At 30.4% G+C, this 21,358-nt stretch overlaps 2 protein-coding genes across 3 annotated transcripts; one reads left to right on the top strand and one right to left on the bottom strand.

Moving 5' to 3' along the window:
* Window positions 1–7,747: 7,747 nt before the first annotated feature.
* LOC134243120 (perlucin-like protein) lies at window positions 7,748–18,573 on the bottom strand. Of its 2 annotated transcripts, none has more exons than XM_062725342.1 (6): window positions 18,492–18,573; window positions 17,302–17,540; window positions 17,068–17,222; window positions 16,826–16,916; window positions 16,448–16,677; window positions 7,748–7,831 (listed from the first exon to the last, which is right to left on the bottom strand). In XM_062725342.1, the coding sequence occupies exons 2-6, from the start codon at window positions 17,348–17,350 to the stop codon at window positions 7,787–7,789; spliced, it is 570 nt and encodes a 189-aa protein (XP_062581326.1). In that variant the 5' UTR covers window positions 17,351–17,540; window positions 18,492–18,573; the 3' UTR covers window positions 7,748–7,786. The 2 variants fall into 2 exon arrangements, with proteins under 2 accessions (XP_062581326.1, XP_062581327.1); XM_062725343.1 differs by lacking the exon at window positions 7,748–7,831 and adding an exon at window positions 16,310–16,349.
* On the top strand, window positions 18,046–18,902 carry LOC134243123 (C-type mannose receptor 2-like). The gene is made up of 3 exons (XM_062725345.1): window positions 18,046–18,215; window positions 18,505–18,734; window positions 18,836–18,902. The coding sequence occupies exons 1-3, from the start codon at window positions 18,125–18,127 to the stop codon at window positions 18,860–18,862; spliced, it is 348 nt and encodes a 115-aa protein (XP_062581329.1). The 5' UTR covers window positions 18,046–18,124; the 3' UTR covers window positions 18,863–18,902.
* The last annotated feature ends 2,456 nt before the right edge of the window (window positions 18,903–21,358 follow it).

The raw sequence follows: 21,358 nt of genomic DNA on the forward strand, positions 1-21,358 counted from the left end.
ATCAATAAAAGTTTTTCAAAAATGATCCAAATGTATTTTGGTTTGATTAGCCCTTTATACTTTTCAAAAGGTTACTTTTAAAAACTGTACTGTAAAATACTGAAAATTATCATTTTGTGTCGTGCTATTTTCAGATCAATAAAGCAAATGATTTCCTAATTGAAATATTTTCCTATATAAATGAATATAGTTTTGTTATAAATGCCAAGAATAGTATGTGAAGATTTTACATGTATAAGCAAGAGTCCTAAAATTCAACCAAATATCAGAAGCAGAATGCAAGAGGTTGAAGCGTTTGGATTTGAGTTGACATAACTTTGGATCTTTTTTAATTTTACCATAAAAATCCTTAGTTTGAATTTCAAGAAAAATAGTTAAAACATACGGAATTGTCAGAGATCTTAAATAAAAAAAAAGGACCAATTGTTGTATCAAATCAGGCCAAATCTCACAAATTCCTTGTAAATATATGTTAATTATATATTAACAACATTTATATGAAAAAGAAATTGAACTTTGATATTTTCAAATGTTTGGGAATCAAATCTTGTTGGATAAAGGTTATCTCACTGTCAATTCCCGAATTGATCATAATTATAGAAAGACAGGCGGACAGGTTGATTAAATCCTTATCCAACCAGACTATAGTAAGAGCATTTTTATTTGAAGCAATTTATTCCAAAACAACGTGTACTTGTAATTTTTATAATTACTTAAAATAATATCCAGAATGCTTCTAGATCATGGCTTTCAAAAAAAGGGAAAAAAAGACTTATTAAAAAGGATAAAGAAAATATTTGGATAGAAATCAAATTTGTTTTTCTAATAAGGTTATGGCATAAATCATTTTGGCCTAATTTTTCAAGAACATTATATCAAACGAGATGTTGAATTTTGTTATTCTAATATTACCCTCAACAAAGAACCTTTCTGCAGTTCAAATGCTTCATATACAATTTAAGTGAAATAAAAATGTCTTTTTCTTGTATGGAGACATTCTTATGGATTAAATGATAAAAATTAACAGAGTAGTAGGTAACATATGGATTTACTCAGAATACATCAAATCAAAAGAGAATGCTTTTGCACACCAGGGCAAAATTTCCCAGGAGTAAAAATAATCATGAATGAATTTTCATTTAAACAAGGTAATTATGATAATAAAAAATTATAATATTTCCCATTTCAAATTCTTCTGAGAGGTTTTTTTTAAAAAATACACATGTTTTTCTTTATTCTTGTCAGTTGACTAGAAAACAACATATACTCGCAGTACTCAGTACTTGTATATAGTTTGAGATTAGCAGTTGCATAAATTTACTCAAATCTATCAAATTCGTAAATAAAAGTTATATATCAAATACTGAAATTATTTCATAAATGTTTATCTAACCAGATGGTAGATGTTGACATTTGAAATGAAAAATATTATATTAAAGGTAAGTGAATTTTATGTATCATATATCTATATATTATTTGTTTAATTCACAAGCACAATAATCATAACAAATTATTAATTTTTTTAAAAATTTAGGTACATTCAACTGTTGTTTAATTTTACTGTGTTTAATGAAATATCATGAGTGCTATGTTAAATATGTTTTACAATTGGATATACATTTCATTTCAATATGGCTTTTTGCAAATAATTTCATCTATTGTCCTTAAAATGAACAATATTATTAGTTCTCCGTGAATTTATCATATTTATTTTGATATGCTTGGATAATATTCATGCTAATTTACTGATAGAATTATTTCAAGTTAGTTTCTCATACTACATAACTGTGAAAAGACATATTTCAAAGAAACAGCCAACATTAAAATAGAAGAAAAACAGGAAAATCAAAACCAATCTGCAGAGATCATTTTTATTTTCAGGGTTAGCATTACTTTTTATCCATTATACGATATTTTATATCTATTCATTGCATATGATGTCTCTTGTAATTGATGGAAAATAGAATAAATTTTGTTTTCTTCTGAAATAACTTATTAACAACCAAATTCTTAAACCTAAGACTCTTTAATTAATTTGATGTTTACGTTATTGAAAAGTACATGAAAATAAAAGATATGAGGTAGCATAGGCCCTAAATAGATCGTGAATATACAATTTTTAAGATATATAGCATTGAAAATATGGCAAGAAACTATTCCTCTTTCTTTTCATGGACAATGAATGAAAACCTCCTTTCTATGAAAACATTTCTATTTTTTTTAGGCAGCAACAAAACAAAGAATCTAAATATGACGAGGGAAGGAAAGTTCGTTGGGTAAGTAAATGTTTTGATTCTTTTATGGATAAAACAAAAGACGTTCCATAAAATAGCTGACAACTCAGCATTATCACCTGAATATATTGTTGTACATACTTTAACATTAAAAGCGTGGAAACCAGCATTTTTTCATATGATCGCTACTTTGAACAATGTTTTCTATGCTACTACATCTAAGCACCTTACCCAAATACGACTCTAACTGCTCAGTTTTACAGGAAACATATAAAGCTTTCAGAGCACAGGCACTTGTTCCTTTAATAAATTTTCAACCTATAATATAATGAAAACACATAGTATCTAACCCCAAAATAACATGGCGTATATACATCTCCCAGAATTGAAGTCATTTACACTTTCAGGGAAATTGCACTGGCACATGTTCTCTCTACGATAAATCTACATAACCGTTTATGTCATGCTTATCTTTATTCTCTTTATTCTCTGTTTACAAGGTCAAAATTCTTCTGAAAAGACTGTACTTAAAAATTTGACTCAAAATAAAACATGTACTTTTTGCGGACAATGAGCAAAATTACAAATAAAATTTTAATTCTATTTTTTCAATATTGCAATGAATAAATAAAATTTGTTTACATTTTATCTTCTAGGGAAAAAAATAACAATCGTTTTCTGATGAAATTTTAGAAACTGATTTTTAATAATCAATCAATGTCCAAGAACATATTACGCCAGATTAAAACCATTACATATCACTTCGTGGTGGAGACGAATTTTCCAGCCGGAGTTCGGTCTGTTTACGGAGATAACGACAAGCATGGCATATATGCATATGGTTGTGTGGATGAATTATCGTGAAAGAGAATGGTAATGAGTATTTAGCCAGAATTTTTTTCCTAAAAAGTGTAAGTTAATTTAATTCGGGTGGTGATGGTGGGGTGTTTTGTTTTTAATGTTATTTGGAGTTTGATACCTTGTCCTTTCATACTTTGGGAAACAAGTGCCTGTGTGATTCAAAGGCCTTGTAAAAAGAGCTCATTACATCCTCCTTTACAACTTTCACATTTTTTTTACTCGAATAAACTCCGTCTTGACGAATGATGGATACTTTATAAGGCAATTATTTTTAAACACAATGGTGTACAGAATATAAACAAATATATTTAGGCTTGGAAAAGACATGCAAGAAAACATACCGACGAGTGAATAATAAGATATTCTGACAATTAAACTTCAACATTTCGGTTTAAAATGACATTATCTACATCCTGTTATATAGAATATATTTTTTTCCTTCATGTAAATGAATCTCTTTTAAATTCAAGACCATTTCCAGAACTACGACCCTAAGCTCCAGTCATTTCAGCAATTACATCCAGGCCAATAAAACGCATGATTTAGGCTTTGGTAGGTGGATTGCGTCTTAGCTTTTTTCTGAGTTTAGCTTCTGTTGAGTTTTCATATTTAATTTGAATGCTGATTTCCGCTCCCGTTGGGTTGATCACTGGCAAATTCCGGTAACTGAGAATAAACCTCATCTCCAATACCATCACCATTTGCACCATTACAAAATAGGGTTTTTGAGTTTGGGCTGTTCACTTTTTGTGGTGAGGGATTTAAAATTTATTTTTTTTAGGATGCCATCCCCCCTCACTTTGAAAATAGCTTCTACGGACCTGTCCCTATCAAGCGAGAAGAAAGATGTATAAACAATTTCTTAAACGAGGTAAATTATTGACAAACAAGTTGATGAAACAAGAATATCAGCAGTCTCGTTTAAGGTCATCATTTCGTAAGTTCTATGGTCGATACAATGACCGTGTCAGCAAATACAATTTATCATTGTGTCAAATGCTGACAGACGTTTTTCATACTAATTTGTTAGTCCATTATTTATACAGTGAATTGACGACGGATTTTTCCGTTATTTCCCGATCATGACAAGTGTGACCGGTCAGCAAGGGATGCTCACTCCTCCATGGCACCTGATCCCACCTCTGATTTTTAGAGGTCCGTGTTTGCTCTGCTCCTATTTTCTATTGTTTAATGGACTTTGATATTGAATACTGTTCGTTATCTCAATATCCTTGATGTACAAATTAAAATTACAATTTGATTATTTTTGCAAACTTTGTATTTAGATTGTTAGAAAAGATCTCAGTTTCCCATGAAGAGCTTGGTATATGTACTTTTGCACAATAAAAATCATTTACTTTCATGTATCTGAGTTACTGTTTTATGTGTTTAGTTACAAAATGAAATGTGTGCTAAAACAGTTTACGAAACCATTTCCCTGGACCCTATTTACTCCGGATTAAAAATTGCTTTCAAAGTATCTTGTTTGCATGACTTATTTTCTGTTCACAATTCGTTCTCTCGGAATAAGTTTTTTTTTTTCCAAAAAAAGTAAAAAGACAACTGCATATTCTTGATATACTACTGCAGAAAAAAAATATATAATATTTAAAGCAAATTGTTAAGAACACAATACTTACAACATTTGCAAGAAGTTTCCCGTTGAAGTGAAAAGAAGCAATATACATATAACACATTTTAAGAAAGATACATAATGTATATACCAATGCCTACATGTATTTCCATATTTAAGAATAAACATGTGGAATTTTATTTGGGGAATTCGAAAATAAAAAAAAGTCATTCGTCATAAATATAATGGATATATATTTTTTTTTCGAACGGAAACTCCAAATTTTATTAAATGCAAATGACAATCACACATTTCATGTTAAGGAATGAATATAAATTAAGAAATGAAAATAGAAACATTATTGAGTGGATCTGAATACAATTAGAAAGAAATCAATGCTTATAGCAAATATGTTTATTGGTATTAAATACTACTGCTAGACCACACAATCTAGATATCGGACAACAGGGAAGACAAAAAACATGCCTACGTGCATGTATAAACGTATTTCTTACTTCATGTGTAAATTTTCACGCATGGACTGTTTAACAAAATGATTAAAAAGATTCACCTTCATTGTCACATTTCACCAACGTTTAACAGTAAAGGTAAAAAGCCTTATAAAAACATTGATTCCGTTCTTTCAATACTGATATTTGTAGTAACTGTTGTAACAATTATTAGAGCTACGGCCTTTTATTATCCACAAACATGTTTTGTTCTTCCTTCGGAAAAATATTCTATCAATCGTATATATTTCTTTTTAAAGAATCTACTCCTAATAGCTACTATTGATTTCTACAAATGATATTTTTTAAAAGATGTTCCATATGATTTATTTCAATATCTAATGTATTGCTACTTCCTGGATAAAGATTCATGATATGTATAAGAATAATTGATTTTTCTGTTTAATAGTTAAATAATTAGGGAAAAAAGTTATTTATCAATATTTTTACTAAGGTTTGTTATCTCCCATTGAAGCTGAGTGCCTCCTTTCAAACCTCCTTTGGTAATGCCTTGGTTAGTTGGTTAGTTCCACTGAAACGGCGCTTTGGAATTTGAGGGATAAAAACGAACAGCTATGATTTTTTCAAGAGGAAAATTATATCTAAAGATAGTTATGTAAAATCAGTTAACTTGGTAAACAAATATAAAGGATTTTTGGTCGAAGAAAACAAACCTGGTAAACAGAATGCAAACGTTGACCAGTGCAAATGGTTCCAAGATCATTCTCGAGTTGCAAAGGAGGGAACATATGTGTACGTACATTTAAGTGAGAATACGTGAATTTGAAGTCTTCTTAACAACTGTCAAAAGGAAATATCATAATAATTTCTCATTCGTTGTTGTCACATGAATAATCATGGGTTTTTGTTGTGTAAATACTAAATAAAAGGTTAGAAACAGTGTTGAGTGCTGTAAAGTTTTTCCATGTACAAAATGCATGTATATAAACAGAAGTGACATTCAGATCAAGGCATGTCCATTAATCTGTTATTACCTTACATATTAACTCTACAATTTTTTGTAAATATATTTATCTATATTCTAAATGTTTTCGTTATTTTGCTTAGTTGATTTCTATTTAAAGAATCACTAATGAGCCAAAAACACCAATCAGATCCCTAGATTTGCATGCATATGAATTATGTAGCATTATCCTCTCCTCTACAAATACACGTTAAAAAACCCAAATGATCATCATGATCGTACATAAGTACATTAATTTCTTTCTACGAAGAACAAGAAAATAATTTATTGATTTATTTTAGTTTTATGTGACAATCGTTATATATTTAAAGTCTCTTTATCATACTTATTACTTTTAGTCACATTAAAGACAATAATTAGAAATCAATTTAGCAGAATTCATTTTAATTTGCTATAAAGTAATTTTGTAGATTATAAATTGTCGTGCAATCTCTTTAATTCGCCAGAAAGTAGGGTTTCCAGTTTTTTAAGATTTCCATCTTTCAAAGTTTTAAATGGATTATTAAACTGTCTGTACTACAGAAGTAAGTACATATGTAGAACCGTGACAGATTGAAATGAACAGTCCTGTAAATGCATGTACATGTACATGTGTTTTTTTGCAGATTTTTTTTTTAAAACGGGTATGGTGTTTCCATTGAGAGTTTATGCAAAATTAGTCATAATATCAATGAAATACGCGTATGGACACAGTATTCAAACTCAAAGATCTATAAAGCAATCCAAAATATTTTGTTTTCATAGCAGTATCAAAATAATAAAAGTATTGTTATTAAATTCTTTCATGTTTAAAAACTCTTCCATGTATGTTTTAGAAATGATAATGGAATAATGTCTTTGTTATAGATGACTGCTTCAGAAGCTATATAATCGTACTCCAATGTATTCAGAAAGTAGTATTATTTTATTTCTTTTATTTCAGCGCTTCACTTCACTTACTTCACTATACTTATTTCTTTTGTTGTTGCTTAGATTATACATAATTTAAAGGAAATCATGTTTGAAAGTCTTAAAATTAAAATTATAAAACTCAAGTTTTTTTTATTAGCACGTTCAGTGCAATGAACAAGAGGCATACGTTTTGCAACATGGATGACAACAATCTTTGGCAAAAGCTTTATCTACTTACAATCAGTAGAAAGTTAAGACAAGGGTATTGTCCATGGGAAACAGAATCATTAAGAGTAAAATGACTTAATAAACATTATTTATGTATCTTAGGTCATGTTTTGCGAATGTTTGTAATTTGTCACATCTTATAATGATATTATAACTGTAATTAACTTATTTCTGACAAATTGTGATTACTATAACCGAAAAAGAAGAAGTAAAAATAGATCAAATATAATATATAAAGAAAATGACTGATCAGAAAAAAGAAGAGTGAAAATATTTACATAATTATTCCGCCATATAAAACTATAAATGTAATTTAAAAATTTGAATTAATTGAAATCATCTACCAAGCAGAAAAGAAAATCCCCTCTCTGCATGAGAAAATTGTAAACAAATTGCATTAAAGCTGAGTCTGGGTCATTTAATAGTGTTTCTTTAATGCATTCAAACAGTAAAGCCCTCTGAGAGAAGTTGTTTCAGTATAAAACACATGTCCTTGCGCCAATTGTCACATGTTTTCGTTTCCTGGAATGCCCTTAACGTTGTAGTGAACCTGGAATTTACAAGAAAACGTGATTGACACAGAATAATAATTTTCTTGCTGGTCAATGTATAAAACTTTTCGAAAACAAAAACAAAAATTTAGACTAAAAAACAAGTACATGTACCTACGGCGACTTATATACATTACACGAATTTAAATTGATTTTAAAAAATGATGAAAATAAAATTAAAAATTATAAACGTGAGGAAGACCAAACAAGGCACCTTGTCAAATACTCATGTAACACCTTGATATGATGTGGTTGTTTGTTTTAAATTTTCATTTTTAGATTTTTCACGTTTACACTATTATCAATTTTTACACGTGACTGACGCAGCGAAAACCTTTGTGCAATGACTCAAGTGATTTTTTCCTCCACGGTATCAAAAAAGAGAATAAAGTGTGTAAAATGAATGCGTGATGAAGGAAGCCTGCATACACAATATCTGACATTTACGTCTCTCAATTAAAGTTTACACAATTAATACCAAATTATTTTCAAACCCGGAAGATTGTTCATCTGTTGAACATTACATTATGGTTGACATTAACTCAAACATTGTAACATCTAAGTTTCAAAGATACTATTTTGATAAAAAGCTTCTGCAGTAAATCACTAATGTACTAGAATCCTTCTTAATATAACTCAATAGCAGAAAGAACTCAGATACTATCTTTTTAAATATTGAAATAAAAATAAAATAAAATTACTAGTACTATACATGCTCCTATTTTGAACTGCTCCTATTTTGTATTGTTTTATGGACATTTGATCTTGAATACTGTTCGTTATGTGTCATTGATGTCAGTAGTATGCAGTGAGCCAAAGCAATACTGGCGGATTCTACTATCATACCTACAATAAAAAGTGAATGTAAAACTAGAGGTATTGTGAGCAATGATCCTCCCATATGATTATAATGGCAAAGTCCATGTTTTGCTGTGGCCGGGAAACCCAAAATATGTGTCGGATCAAAAAATAAAATAGAAGGTGCATAATGGCAATATGTAATAAAGATTCTGTGAAGGTTTCATTAAATTTCACTCAGTGGTATAAGAGGAGTTGCGGATAAGAGATGGGTACCCCAAAGCGTAACAGACGGACGGACGTACAGACGGACGGACATACCGATTAAAGTATACCCTCCCACTTTTCAAGCGGGGGGTATAATGAAATACCGTACAACGTATGAATTAAACTTTAATTATTTTAAGTATGAAGTAATTTTGATATATTGTTTTTACAAGTGCAAATTGACAATTGTCTTCAAATGTATTTTGTATCTTTATTTATTACAACAGAAAGAAATAATTCACAGGAATGATTGAGCTATTTTTGCACTAGCAATAAATCTACCTAAGGATTTAACGTTTCTCTGAAATAACTAATGGCGAGAAAAATTATTTATTTGGGTTGCCTTCAATGTAGAAATAAAAACAAATTTCAGTAGAATAATCATGTTTTTTAAATTTGGTATTGTTAACATTTCTGGAGCCACTAAATGGACTCTTATTAATAAAATGATTAACAATGAGATGCATTAGGTCTTTAGACAAATGCTTCTGAATTAAAAACAGAAAGGAAATTTTCACATTTTAAGATAACCCGCTCATCATCGAAACTACTTGTTAAAAATAACTGATTCTACATTCAGTACTCTGATATTGATATAAAAAAGATAGTGGTGTTCCTCGCTGATAAAATTTAAGCAGTATTCAGACGATATCTTCCAACAAACTGCAGAAGTCCCGATGGACACTAATATTAATCCTTTATTAACTGAGCTGATTTGTTTTTATGAAGCAGAATTAATTTAAATACTTCTACATCAGAAGAATAAAACACTTGCTGTGATTTTCTACTTAACATTCAGGCAATCTAATAGGTTTTATCAATAAACAAAAGTTATACCCATTCATATGTGGACACTTTATATATCCGTGAAATAAAAGACACCACAGAGTCTGTTACCTCTGATTCATATTTAGGAGTTCTACTGACTATTCAAGATAAGGAACAGTAAGGGACAATTAATAACTAAGTTGTGTGAGAATGAGATGTGAGATTGCTTCTCCATAGTCAACTTTCCTTATTTAAGTAATAACATTCTGTTTCATTTCTAGTTGGTGTTTATATCGCCCAAGTTATATTCGCTACTCGGAAGCATACTCTAATTTCAATCAAATTTTAAATCGAAATAGGCTTCTCACAGTTAAGTTAATTTAACAGTGATTTCGACCATCTTGTTCAAAGTAAGCATGCAATTCGTAAAGTCTATGGTAGTATTTTCAGACGACACCACTTGCCGGATGGGGGCTGCAACGTAAGACAACGTTAATTGTAATTGAGTAGTGCAGGCTCTTTTCTGTGACGAGGAACTTTAGCGTATAAGTCTTATCCGCAGGACGGTTTCTACGTCCAGCAATGGGATTCAGGGATAAAAGCACAAACAATACACATCTATGAACAGGGCATAAACACATCTCTGGAAATGGCACCAGTGGGATCAAACACCTAGGAGAAGAAAGCATCCCCTGCTGACCAGTCATTGATCAGATATAGACAGAATATTCTACTGTTAAAGTTTGTCATGTTTGTATAAAACAAAAAAATACGTTTAAAAATGTTTTGAAACGTACATGTCAGCCCCAATACGATGCAGAGTTAGATTGTACTTGCTAACTAGTTTATTACAACGCCTATAAAAATGGCGAAGTTTGTGAAATCACTGTAAACTGAACTTATCTGTCAGTAACCTTAGAGCATGATTTTATATTTCAAGTAAGCTTGGGGTGATAAAAACCATATGAACGTGTTAACAAAATCAACTATATATTTTAAGTAAAATTGATGATGGAAAAAAACTAAAGATATATCGTTTGTCATCTATCAAGTTGTTAGTTGGTCTTGATAACCTTTTCTAAATCAACCATTTAAATAGGAAGCAGACATGTCAGACTCTATACCTTTTATTTTGAATTCTCTGGGAATTTTCAAGTTGGCATATAGATGGAAGTAAATGATAAACCGTTGTCAGTACATCTGAATTTCGATCTGAAAGTCAAACCAAGTGTCTCCTTCTTCTGCAGAAGTTTGCTTCAAAGGAATATTGATTAAAACAAGTTAGTGTCCACAGGATTTCCATCAGTTTTGGGAAGTCCGGGTCCCCAAAGACTACATAAAAGTGTCAGTAAGTAAACCCAGCAAACGTTTTATATCAACTTCGGAGTGCATCTTAGCTAAATCAGAGCAATTTTTAACAAACTAACTCATGAAAACAGCTAAAAATATCTATGATATGTTTTTGAAATACTCTATATCCTTATTCCATGTGAAACTAAAATGGTGTTAGTTCGTGACAAAAATAGAATAAAAGTCGTGCAAATTAAAAGAAACTAAACACAAATAATCGTGTGAAAGGAAACTAAACTAAAGCAATCCCATGGGTCACAATACTTATCCGAGTAACTTTGGCTCTGAGACATAAGAAATACTAGAAGACGTTTTATCTTATTTCCATATCAAACTTGAATAATGAGGAATGGGATAAAATCTAATACATGGTGATAATTTTATGTTACTGACCACGGTGCTCTTTGGAATATTGTATGTAATATTTTCATATAACTCCGCTTAAGCGACTAAACCCTCTTGGGGCCTCAAATTAGGCCCCGCTGGAGCCCCTTCCACAAGAAATATGAAGAGGAAACAATGTATTTACAAGGGGATGTTGCATATCAATATGACCCACTGTGACCTTTTGGTTTTAATAGGAATATTGAAAAATACTTTATATTCTAACGGAAAGAAGTCTCGGGTCTGTAATCCCATTAACAATATTAACTTGACACTGACAATGTTTTATATAACCCCCTGACCTTTTTTGATAGAATTGAGACTTTTCCTTGTTCGGAGACATTATACTGTATTTATAGACGTTAAATTAGAGGGTTTGTCACACAGTGATTTCTCAATGTATAATTGTTTAGAACTAACGTGATTTCAAAACATAATATAAAAAAGAAAGTAATTAAATATGCAATTTTGTTGAAGAGGAAAATATCACGATTTTTTCTTGTACTTTTTTGACATTGTGTCCCAGATTCCGTATACAAATTAAAAGAGTAAAATATCTTAAAAATAAATTTCATATAGAGTGCAAATGAATTAGCAATATTGAATATGAATAGAGAAGTATAAAGGAAAATGTAATAATCTTAAGTAGATTCCCTGATAATTTTGAAGAGGAGTTTTGAGCTATATAGGGGGCAAACTTTCTAGTGTCCCGATGTTTTCATTTTATGCTATCACTTCTCGTCTTAAAGTCTATACATAAGATAGCAACTGGTCAAATCAATATTAAAGGTATATATTTAGAATTTTTTCTTTTCAAATTCTTATTGTTAATCAAATTACAATAAGTGCTTTAAAGTAAAGGATTAAATCTTTCTACGGTTTGTAGTCTTATATCTCTAAATAATAATTCTTTTGCGACATAAGTAAATTCAAATAACAAAAACATGAAAAATATATTACAAATTACAAATTATCTGCATTGAGAAAAACAAACAAGCAACATCAAAAAACAATAGATGTTAGTGAAGCATTGGCATTCTATATAATTAGGATAATTAACTCAGGTACAGCACTCTATATAAATTGGGACAATAAATAAATTATAATAACACCCTTTAGAAAAAGGTGTTCACAAACCTTTCCAAGAATCATACAGCTTATGTATATTGATATATAGACATACTTTGCTACGTTTATTTTATAAATCACGTTTATCAAATTTTACACATCAAAATTAATGTTTTGTCATGCCGCTTGATTGTACTTTAAATCAACATGATTTATGTTTTGCAGTACTATTGCGATATTCTTGTACTTAAAAGTTACAGATAATATTCCGTAGATGACAGGGAAGAGTTAAAAGTTTTAACTAGGTCACCTTGCTCATCAATCAAAAAGATTCCTTCTGTTACTTAAATCTGTTTTTACTTAACACTGAAACATAGGATGAAGTTATCGAAAAATTAAGTTTGTTGTATAAAGAACATAGCCATCTGATTATCTCACGACTTAAAAAAGATACGATTAAAACAACAAGCAAATAGAACTCCGTATTCAAGCAATTCAAATGGAAACTGTTTTACATGATATAGATTAGATTATATTTTTTTTTTCCATTTTTGTGTGGTTCAGCATTTCTTAATATTAAGTTAGATGCAAAAGAATTAATGTTGAATCTATGTAAAAAAAATACTTTATATTAGACACTGCATTTGACTGATCAATACGATAAAAACCCTTGTGTTATATAGTCCTTGTCGAAGTGAGCATGGGAGATAATGAGTAACTAGCTCTGATCTGTCTAACTTGGTGAAGGTACAATATTACCTGGCCAACAGAGGCAAATCGGCACTACATGAGGACAAAAACTTAAGTTATTCTATAAATGAAAATGACGTTAAACGTTCATTCATAAATATTATCATTGTATTAACAGCTTTATTTACTTTTCTAAATAGGCTTAGCGGGGTTTTTTTAAAATCAATTTCATTTACGTGGATTTACAATATTTCTGAAAGAGAAAATGAGCGATTATTAATGTTTTAAAAGATGGAATTTTCAGTACACATTAATTTCACTGTATATAAAATATCATATTATAAAAACATTTGAAATATTTAGCTTCTTAATATACAGATATAACAATGAATTATTTAGCATTTGTGTAATATTTGACGTAGCTAGTAGTTTTCGCCGAATAGTACTTTATCCTAAGCGGTTATCAATTTCCAGGAAATCAATCGCTGTGGCAACAATGGACATGAACAAATAGGTTAGATTCTACATGTGACAAACCATTAGTTTTACCTGTACAATATATGTGACATTCTCCAAGCAAAGTTTGTAAGTCAAGAGTTAAAAGTTTTCTGTGGATAGGGTTATTGACCTTTTTCTAAAATTTTACTCGTATATATAAACTTTCACGAGCACAAAATTACATTTGTAACTTAATGGAAGTTATAAACAGAATAAAATTTTGGTGTAAGTCATAAGTTCTTTTGTAAGACTGTCCCAAGATCCAACCTATCAGTTTCCTATTGCCCACTGAGTACTTTACCGACATTGATCTGTACGTGCTTCTCATTTTATTCTTTTATATTATATTATTTAAAGTCTAATAATGTTAGGATTCTTGAATGTTTCAAATGTTCTTCTTTTTTTTAGAATTATATAGAAGTCTATATTTAAGGAGATAGATAAAACATAGTAAGGGGAAGTAATCAAATGTTGAACCCGTATTTGATTAATTAATCTGGATTTTGAACAAAGGTATTTAGACTTAATCAATATTTTTATCTAGTGATAAGGATTACTCGAAGTATTGGAATATAGCAATTTTTAAAATGCTTGAAAGAATTAAAAAAAAGTCTGAATCTCTTAACATTTAAACCTGTCCTTTCGGTTAATTTGTCTGACAAGGCAAAAGGAAATTTAATTTCAGGTAATGATATTCGGTTGTTTATTAAGGTCATCGGTCGAAATATTTAGATTTATGTTTTTTTTTCTTAAGAATACACAAACTTTTTTCTTCGAATATAAAATTTATGGTTTTATGAGACATATGACATTAAAAGAAAACAGAGATTGATAGTCGCTATGTGTTTTGGCTTGCCAATTTGCTTTTCTTTTAAATTGCGCAACAAATACCGTTTCAGATAAAGTAATGATTCCCTTTTGTTTGCAAAAAATAATTTTTAGGGTTATATTGCCTATATTGAACAGATAGATATATAAATCTTAAAATTATAATATTTGTTTTTAGTCTTGGTCAGGATTAGTTTTACAAAAACCCGCTGATTTATTTAAACAATCAAAATTTCTAAGGGTATGGAACACGAAAAAAAGCACACTGAACAGACATACTCTTTAGAGGGAGCATCGTATTGTCATTCCTCAAGTAATAAATGTAGGGATACTAGTAAATAACTAATCTGTGGGAGGGGATCCATCTAAAGGATACTTTTATGAGCGCATTCAATTTATTTAATTTCAGACTCTGGTTAAATGAAGTAAAAAAAACACCTTATCCAGTCAGAGAGAAATGGTCTGTAAGGAAAGAAAAATATTCAACATGTTATAATGATTCTGTTATAACTAGTGATAGAATTATCTTTATGTAGGCGTAATTATTTATTAATCATGATAATTGACGATATTTACTATTTTAATGTCAATTGCGTGTTGGCCTTAGTGACTTAAATTAATATTACTTTAAAATAATCTTATATATGTATGTTCACAGAAGTAAAATGTCACAGAAATATTTCTCTTTTATAATTTTAAATAGTATTCTTAATAAAGACGTCTTTAAAAACGAATTAAATGTACAAGGATCTAGGCTGTATATTAAAATCAGTCCAATTATGACAAAGCTTTTTATTTTTAATATTGCTTAGAAATATATAATTACCAAGGCCTTGAATTATAATAAACGTGCTTTCAAAATATAGATTTTGAATTGTAATAAACGTGCTATCAAAATACAACCCAATTTTTTTCTTATTCAATTCCATTTTGGTTGTTCTATATAACTATTTTAAGAGTAACCTTCTTGTTAAGGTATATTCCAGAAATGTAATGGGAAAATGCCCACGGATCTAATAGTTAGATAGTGGTTTTTACCAAGGTCAACGGTCGACATATTTAGTTCATTAAAAATTTACAAACAAATATCGCACTCTTAAAATGTAAGGTAGAGTTTTTATGAGACATATGCTATTCATCAACAATAAAAAAAAGTCAAACAAAATGTTAGAAAAGTGTTGTAAAGATGGATGTAGCTTTGAACATCAGATCGGTTTGACGATACCACAAATGACAAAACGTAATTATAATAGCAGCAAATGTAATTAAAGAACTTCTCAAACTACTGCAAAACACTCGATTTTTCGCTATGTGGATTACTTCGGTATATTATGCACTTGCATATATGATTCTTTATGACGACTTCTTTTTAAAAGAAAATGGTCTGATTTCTGGTAAGACCTTCGTACATTATACGTGTTCTAATTGCACCCCGCTATAAACAGACCTCACTTGACACAAAATATTAGTATTCTTATTTTTAAAAAAATGTACGTTTAAAAGAAGAAGAAGAATTCTTCACACACATATACAAATTCTTCTTCCAAAACAAATCACATTGACCGGACGGTCTAAATTCAAATATAAGGGTTTTAACTAGGCTTGTATTATGAATCCTTTTTATCAAGTTTTTATTTACTCCAATATGCTAGACAATAAAACACTGAATGTTGATGAAACTTCAAACATCATGTATAGAAATGATATAAAGAAATATATTTTTTATAATAATTAATGCTTTATCATTATATCATAATTGATGTACTTGGAATTTTAAAAATCGACTTAAACAAAACAAAACAAATTTTCAAGTAGTACAACTCTTTATTTAGTCTACATTTAATAAGAACAGTGGCATGGTTTTCCCTGCGAAATAGAAAATTTCCAATCAGTTACTCAATGTTCACATTAATGTTTTAAATTTAGTTGTCAGTGCAATTGTAAATATATTCCCTGACACTTACCAGTGGTCTCTCGCAAACGTAATGATTAGCCTGGCCACAGCTGTCAACATGCCAATGGAATTTGTATGATCTCCAGAAAACACCACAGTTGTAGTCGCCATGTTCATGATAAACTGGTTCCTGGCCGTACCAGTCAAATTTGTGGCATGGCTTGACGGTGAATCCCCAGCACCATCTATGTTTATTTGGTCTCAGAACGTCATTCAAAGCCAGCCATGCACCTCTTCTGTCTGAATGGCAAATGTATATATAGTTTTAACAAGTACTCACTGTACTCGTTAAGATTTTACACTGTTTTTTTATTGTATGAAAGATGTGAGGGTAACAAACTAGTATTCTAGCTCAAATATGTATGTGTTATGTATATTTATGACTTACATCCATAAATGCTGCACATATGTCTTACGTATGTGTTTTCATGGGACTGGTCAATGGACACCAGGTATCCTCCCATAGCGACACATCTCATCTGTAACAAAGTAAATAAAACCATTGGTTAAAGAAAGACCCATTACAATATGCATGATATGAAATAAAACAAAGTTTTTTAAATACACTTATCCTAGATAAAGGGTTCGTACAAAAAAACAATTGCCACAAGTAAGGCAAATTATGCTTACAGAAGCTCTGTACCAGTTGAGTTTGTCTCTGCTGAACCAGTAACACCGTTTATTGTACTGATGCCATCCGTATGGGCATCCACCAGAAACAACTTTGGCGGCAGCATACTTAAAGGCCCTGTACTTGGGAGCATTGCCGTAACTGGCCTCAGATACTTTAGGAAATAAAAATATGTGGCAAATCATATTATTCTTTTTATAATTTTTGTAAATACTTGTAGTGGAAATACATACCAGCTAGGAATGTGGAAACCAGCAAAAGCAAAGCGACAAGTGTGTTCATGATTGAAACTTTTCTCAATGTCCTAACTCACACTTTCATCGTGTATATATACCAAATGCAAAAGAAATCAATTCCTCATCATACATGCATATGAACAGTTGTTAAACACAATAAGAAGAAACGCCTCTTTCCATTTGCTTCATGATGAACATGAGTTTCCATGCTAGATTTCCAGAGAGTCATCGTATGCCTATAACATATAATCGGCTTAAGATGCAAAACAGATGTCTACATTGTTTTAAACATAAGTAATGTAAGAAATACCAAAAAATACGACAAGTAAAGGGCGTTCCAAATATGCTTTTGGAATTTGCTGAGCACTCGAAAGAACATATATATAAGAGGGATTGTTGGCTTCGTCTCGAGTACTCTTAAGTCACCATGAACGCCTTCCTTGCTCTCTGTCTTCTGTTCAGCGTTATTGCCGGTGAATCATTTATCAAAATTCTTTCTTTCGATAGTTGAAAATTTTTATAAGTTTTAAGATTGCTTAAGCTTTGTTTTAATTCCTTTACAGTTGAAGGCAGTTATGACTATGCTCCCAAATACAGCAGTTTTGGATATGTTGCCGCCAAAGTCGCTAAAGGGAGTTGTCCTTATGGCTGGACTTTGTATCACGGGACCTGTTATTATTTCAGCAGAGACAGACTGTCATGGTGGCAGGCTTCTGTAATTTAAGCTTTTGAACAGATGATATACTGGGGTATAGCGTGAAAATAAGAGAATCCGTGTTTGATTAGAATTCTTGCTTTATTTTCCCTTAAACTGTTTCAGATGAAATGTGCCTCTATGGGAGGATTTTTATGTAATGTTGACGAGGCTCACGAAAACACATACATCAGACATCATCTTGCTATGTACGGAGGTACGTTAACAATGGTACACTAAAACGGTGTTAAAAAATAAATGTGTGCAACGAAAATAGAAGTACTCAATTTGAAATACATATATGACAATATTTCTTATTTTCAAAAGAATATAGATGTAAAATATATCCAGTTACGCTATCTTAACAAATTGCCTAGCTAAAAAGTTTTTTAAAAAATTAAAGCTCTGAAGAAATTAACATATTTTTTCTATGCATCCGATGGAATATTCTTATCAAGAGCATGGCAAGAGAATCACATAATTTTATGTTTACAAAATAATTATAGTAAAGCCTGGAGCCTGGATGGCCCTGAACGACTGCCTCTACCCCAACGCCCACAGATGGAACTGGGGATTCACCAAGAGGCAATGCCACAAGTTTGACTGGTACGGTAACGAACCTGTGTACCACAAAAAAGGAGACTGGAATTGTGGAGCTTTCTGGTCTAGCTACAAATATCATTGGCATGTCGATAGCTGTGCTCAGAGAAACTACTATGTCTGTGAAATGAAATTGGTAAAAAATTTTATTATTTGTTGCATTAGGTGATGTCTAATTGTACTTGCATGATACATTCAAAGTTTATCATTTATTCATATATTATTTCTTTTATACAGGGAAAACCATGCAGATGCCAGTATTAATTCAATGTGAATTTCTTAATAAAAACTTCCTCAAGAAATATATCCAATTGTTAATAATGTTGTGTTATCTATCTGAATCTTTTGACAAAGAGCCATAAATATGTAAATGAGAAATTCAATAAATTTAGAAAAAAAATCAATGAAATTGACTAATAAAATTGGGTCTAGGAATTAGATATGAACGTAGAACGTCTTAGGACAAGACAGTTTTTAAAATTGCACTAGTTCAGTATTAAATATCCCTATGAAAGACAAGAAATTAATAACTAATTTATGTAATTTGACGCATTAAAATACCCAGGGATTCATTTAAAAATCCCAAACCTCATTCAACATTCGATATTTGAAATACGCGATCGGAAATTCAAAAGTCAAGATTCTATACATCAACTATATAAGTTACTATTTAGAAGGCATTTCACAATTACCCTTTGCTAACTCTTGAGAGTCAAGAAATCACATTTGAAAAATCAATATTGCAAGAAAGAATGTCAAAAAATAGCAAAATTATATAAAACAGATTGTTTGATTAGTTTAGCAAATTGTCATTAAACATTCTATACTGCCTAAAAACGAAAAAATTGATTTATAATAAGAATATTAGACTCTTATATTGACGAATGAGCATTGTTGGATGTCATAAATCAATGCACACAAAAAAATGTTAACATTTTTTTCACTGGATAATAAATATTTGTCGATTTTTATTTTAGATAATTCTTTACAAAAATTAGATTTATCAATTTTCTTTGAATACACCTGATAGGTATTTTAAAAATGCGCTAGAATATTATTTAAATTAATAGCCTTCATACGCAATGACATCAGAATATATTGGAAGTTACAAACGAAAGCGAATTTCATGCCAAGAAACGTACATTTAGAATGATGCATCCATTTTTGGTGTGGTTTTTTAAAATTTAAATACATTTCCTATTAATTTCTTGGTTCTTAGAGTAGATAATTAATGTTTTTCAAATTTAAATTGAAAGTTTTTTTATTTAAATAACTATGTTCTTTAAGTACGTTCTATTTCATTCTGAGTCCAGGTGTGTCTACGTTTCTTGGATAATCATGCAAATGATATTTACGGTAATACACCTGATCATTTAATTATAAAAATTCGAAAAAGCTTTTTAAAATACAAACTATTTAAAAAGAAAACATCATTCTTATCCATTGAATCAGTTATTTTGCCAAATTGAATAATAAACGTTTAAAAATAAATTCATTTTTAAGAATCATCATAGATGCCAGATTTTCCTTGTGTCAAAATATCATACGATTTGGTTTCTATGATATTTAACTTAAATCTAACATGCTCCTGAGAGAGACTAGTAATGAAAAATATGGAGATTACAATTAGAATTCAAGCTCAGGGATCAGAGATCGAATCAGATGCAATGGAGATGTGAGCATCCCTTTGCCGACCGTTAACTTGTCATGATCGGGAAATAGTAGAATATTTCATCATTTGAATGTAAAACGTCAGTCAGCATTGGACTTAAAGATAGATTGTACTTGCTTATAAGGTCATTCTATCGACCAAAGAACTTGCGAATAGATGACTTATCGAGACTGTTGATATTCTTGTTTCATCAACTTGTCTGTCAATAACTTACCTCGTTTTAGAAATTGTTCGTGCGTACAGCATGCTCTTAAACCAACTGAGAGATATGAACTACAAATGCAGGTGAAAGTGGTATATTGCTATATATTGGATGAAGGATTTGTATTGCGATATACTGTGATGATTTTAGTTGTATGGCAATATGTATTACAATATTTTCAACGAAAATTTAAATGGTATGCTTTATTATCTTAATTTCTCGTTACATGCAGATTGTACACAACTCTGATAAATGACCAAGAAAAAATGTTTCTTGATATCATTACACTTATACAACAAAGATCCCCTACAACAGTTTTTACCTTCCTGTTTGGCAAAATCGTGAATGTTTCCGACGTCTTAAACTTTATACTTTAAATCAAAAGTCATAAGTCCAAGTACTAGTAATTTCTCTCATATGGGTACTAAAAACGTATTGAAATACATTTTCTCATCATTCTGCAATACATAATACTTGCTTTTTTAAAGCTTGGAAAGCATTAAAAATTTAGGAAATAGCTGTTTTACCACAAAATTCAATGCAAAAAGTAATATGAAGATTTGTTCTCTTTAATTATCATATCCTGTGGACAGTGGTTAAAAAAAGTTTAAGGTTCATTAACCCTCTGCTCACTCATATAAAATGTTGTTTGAACCTTAATGATTTTTCAAGAGAAATGCAAACAATTGTACCATAGCTTGGGGGCAAAATTAGACAAAAAAGGAACTTCCACCTGGCAAATCAATAAAGAAATAATAGACATTTTGGTCATAAAGAGTTTTCTCTCTTATCAGGGTATCAATGAACCTTAAATGGTTAAGTTATTATAAAATAAAGGGAACGTTATGTGCATTTAGTCAGGAGAAAAAAGTAAAAGGATATTTTT

Source organism: Saccostrea cucullata, unplaced genomic scaffold (assembly GCF_032062105.1).
Source record: "Saccostrea cucullata isolate Sc308-1 unplaced genomic scaffold, CSIRO_AGI_Scuc_v1 ctg161, whole genome shotgun sequence".
NCBI lineage: Eukaryota > Metazoa > Mollusca > Bivalvia > Ostreida > Ostreidae > Saccostrea > Saccostrea cuccullata.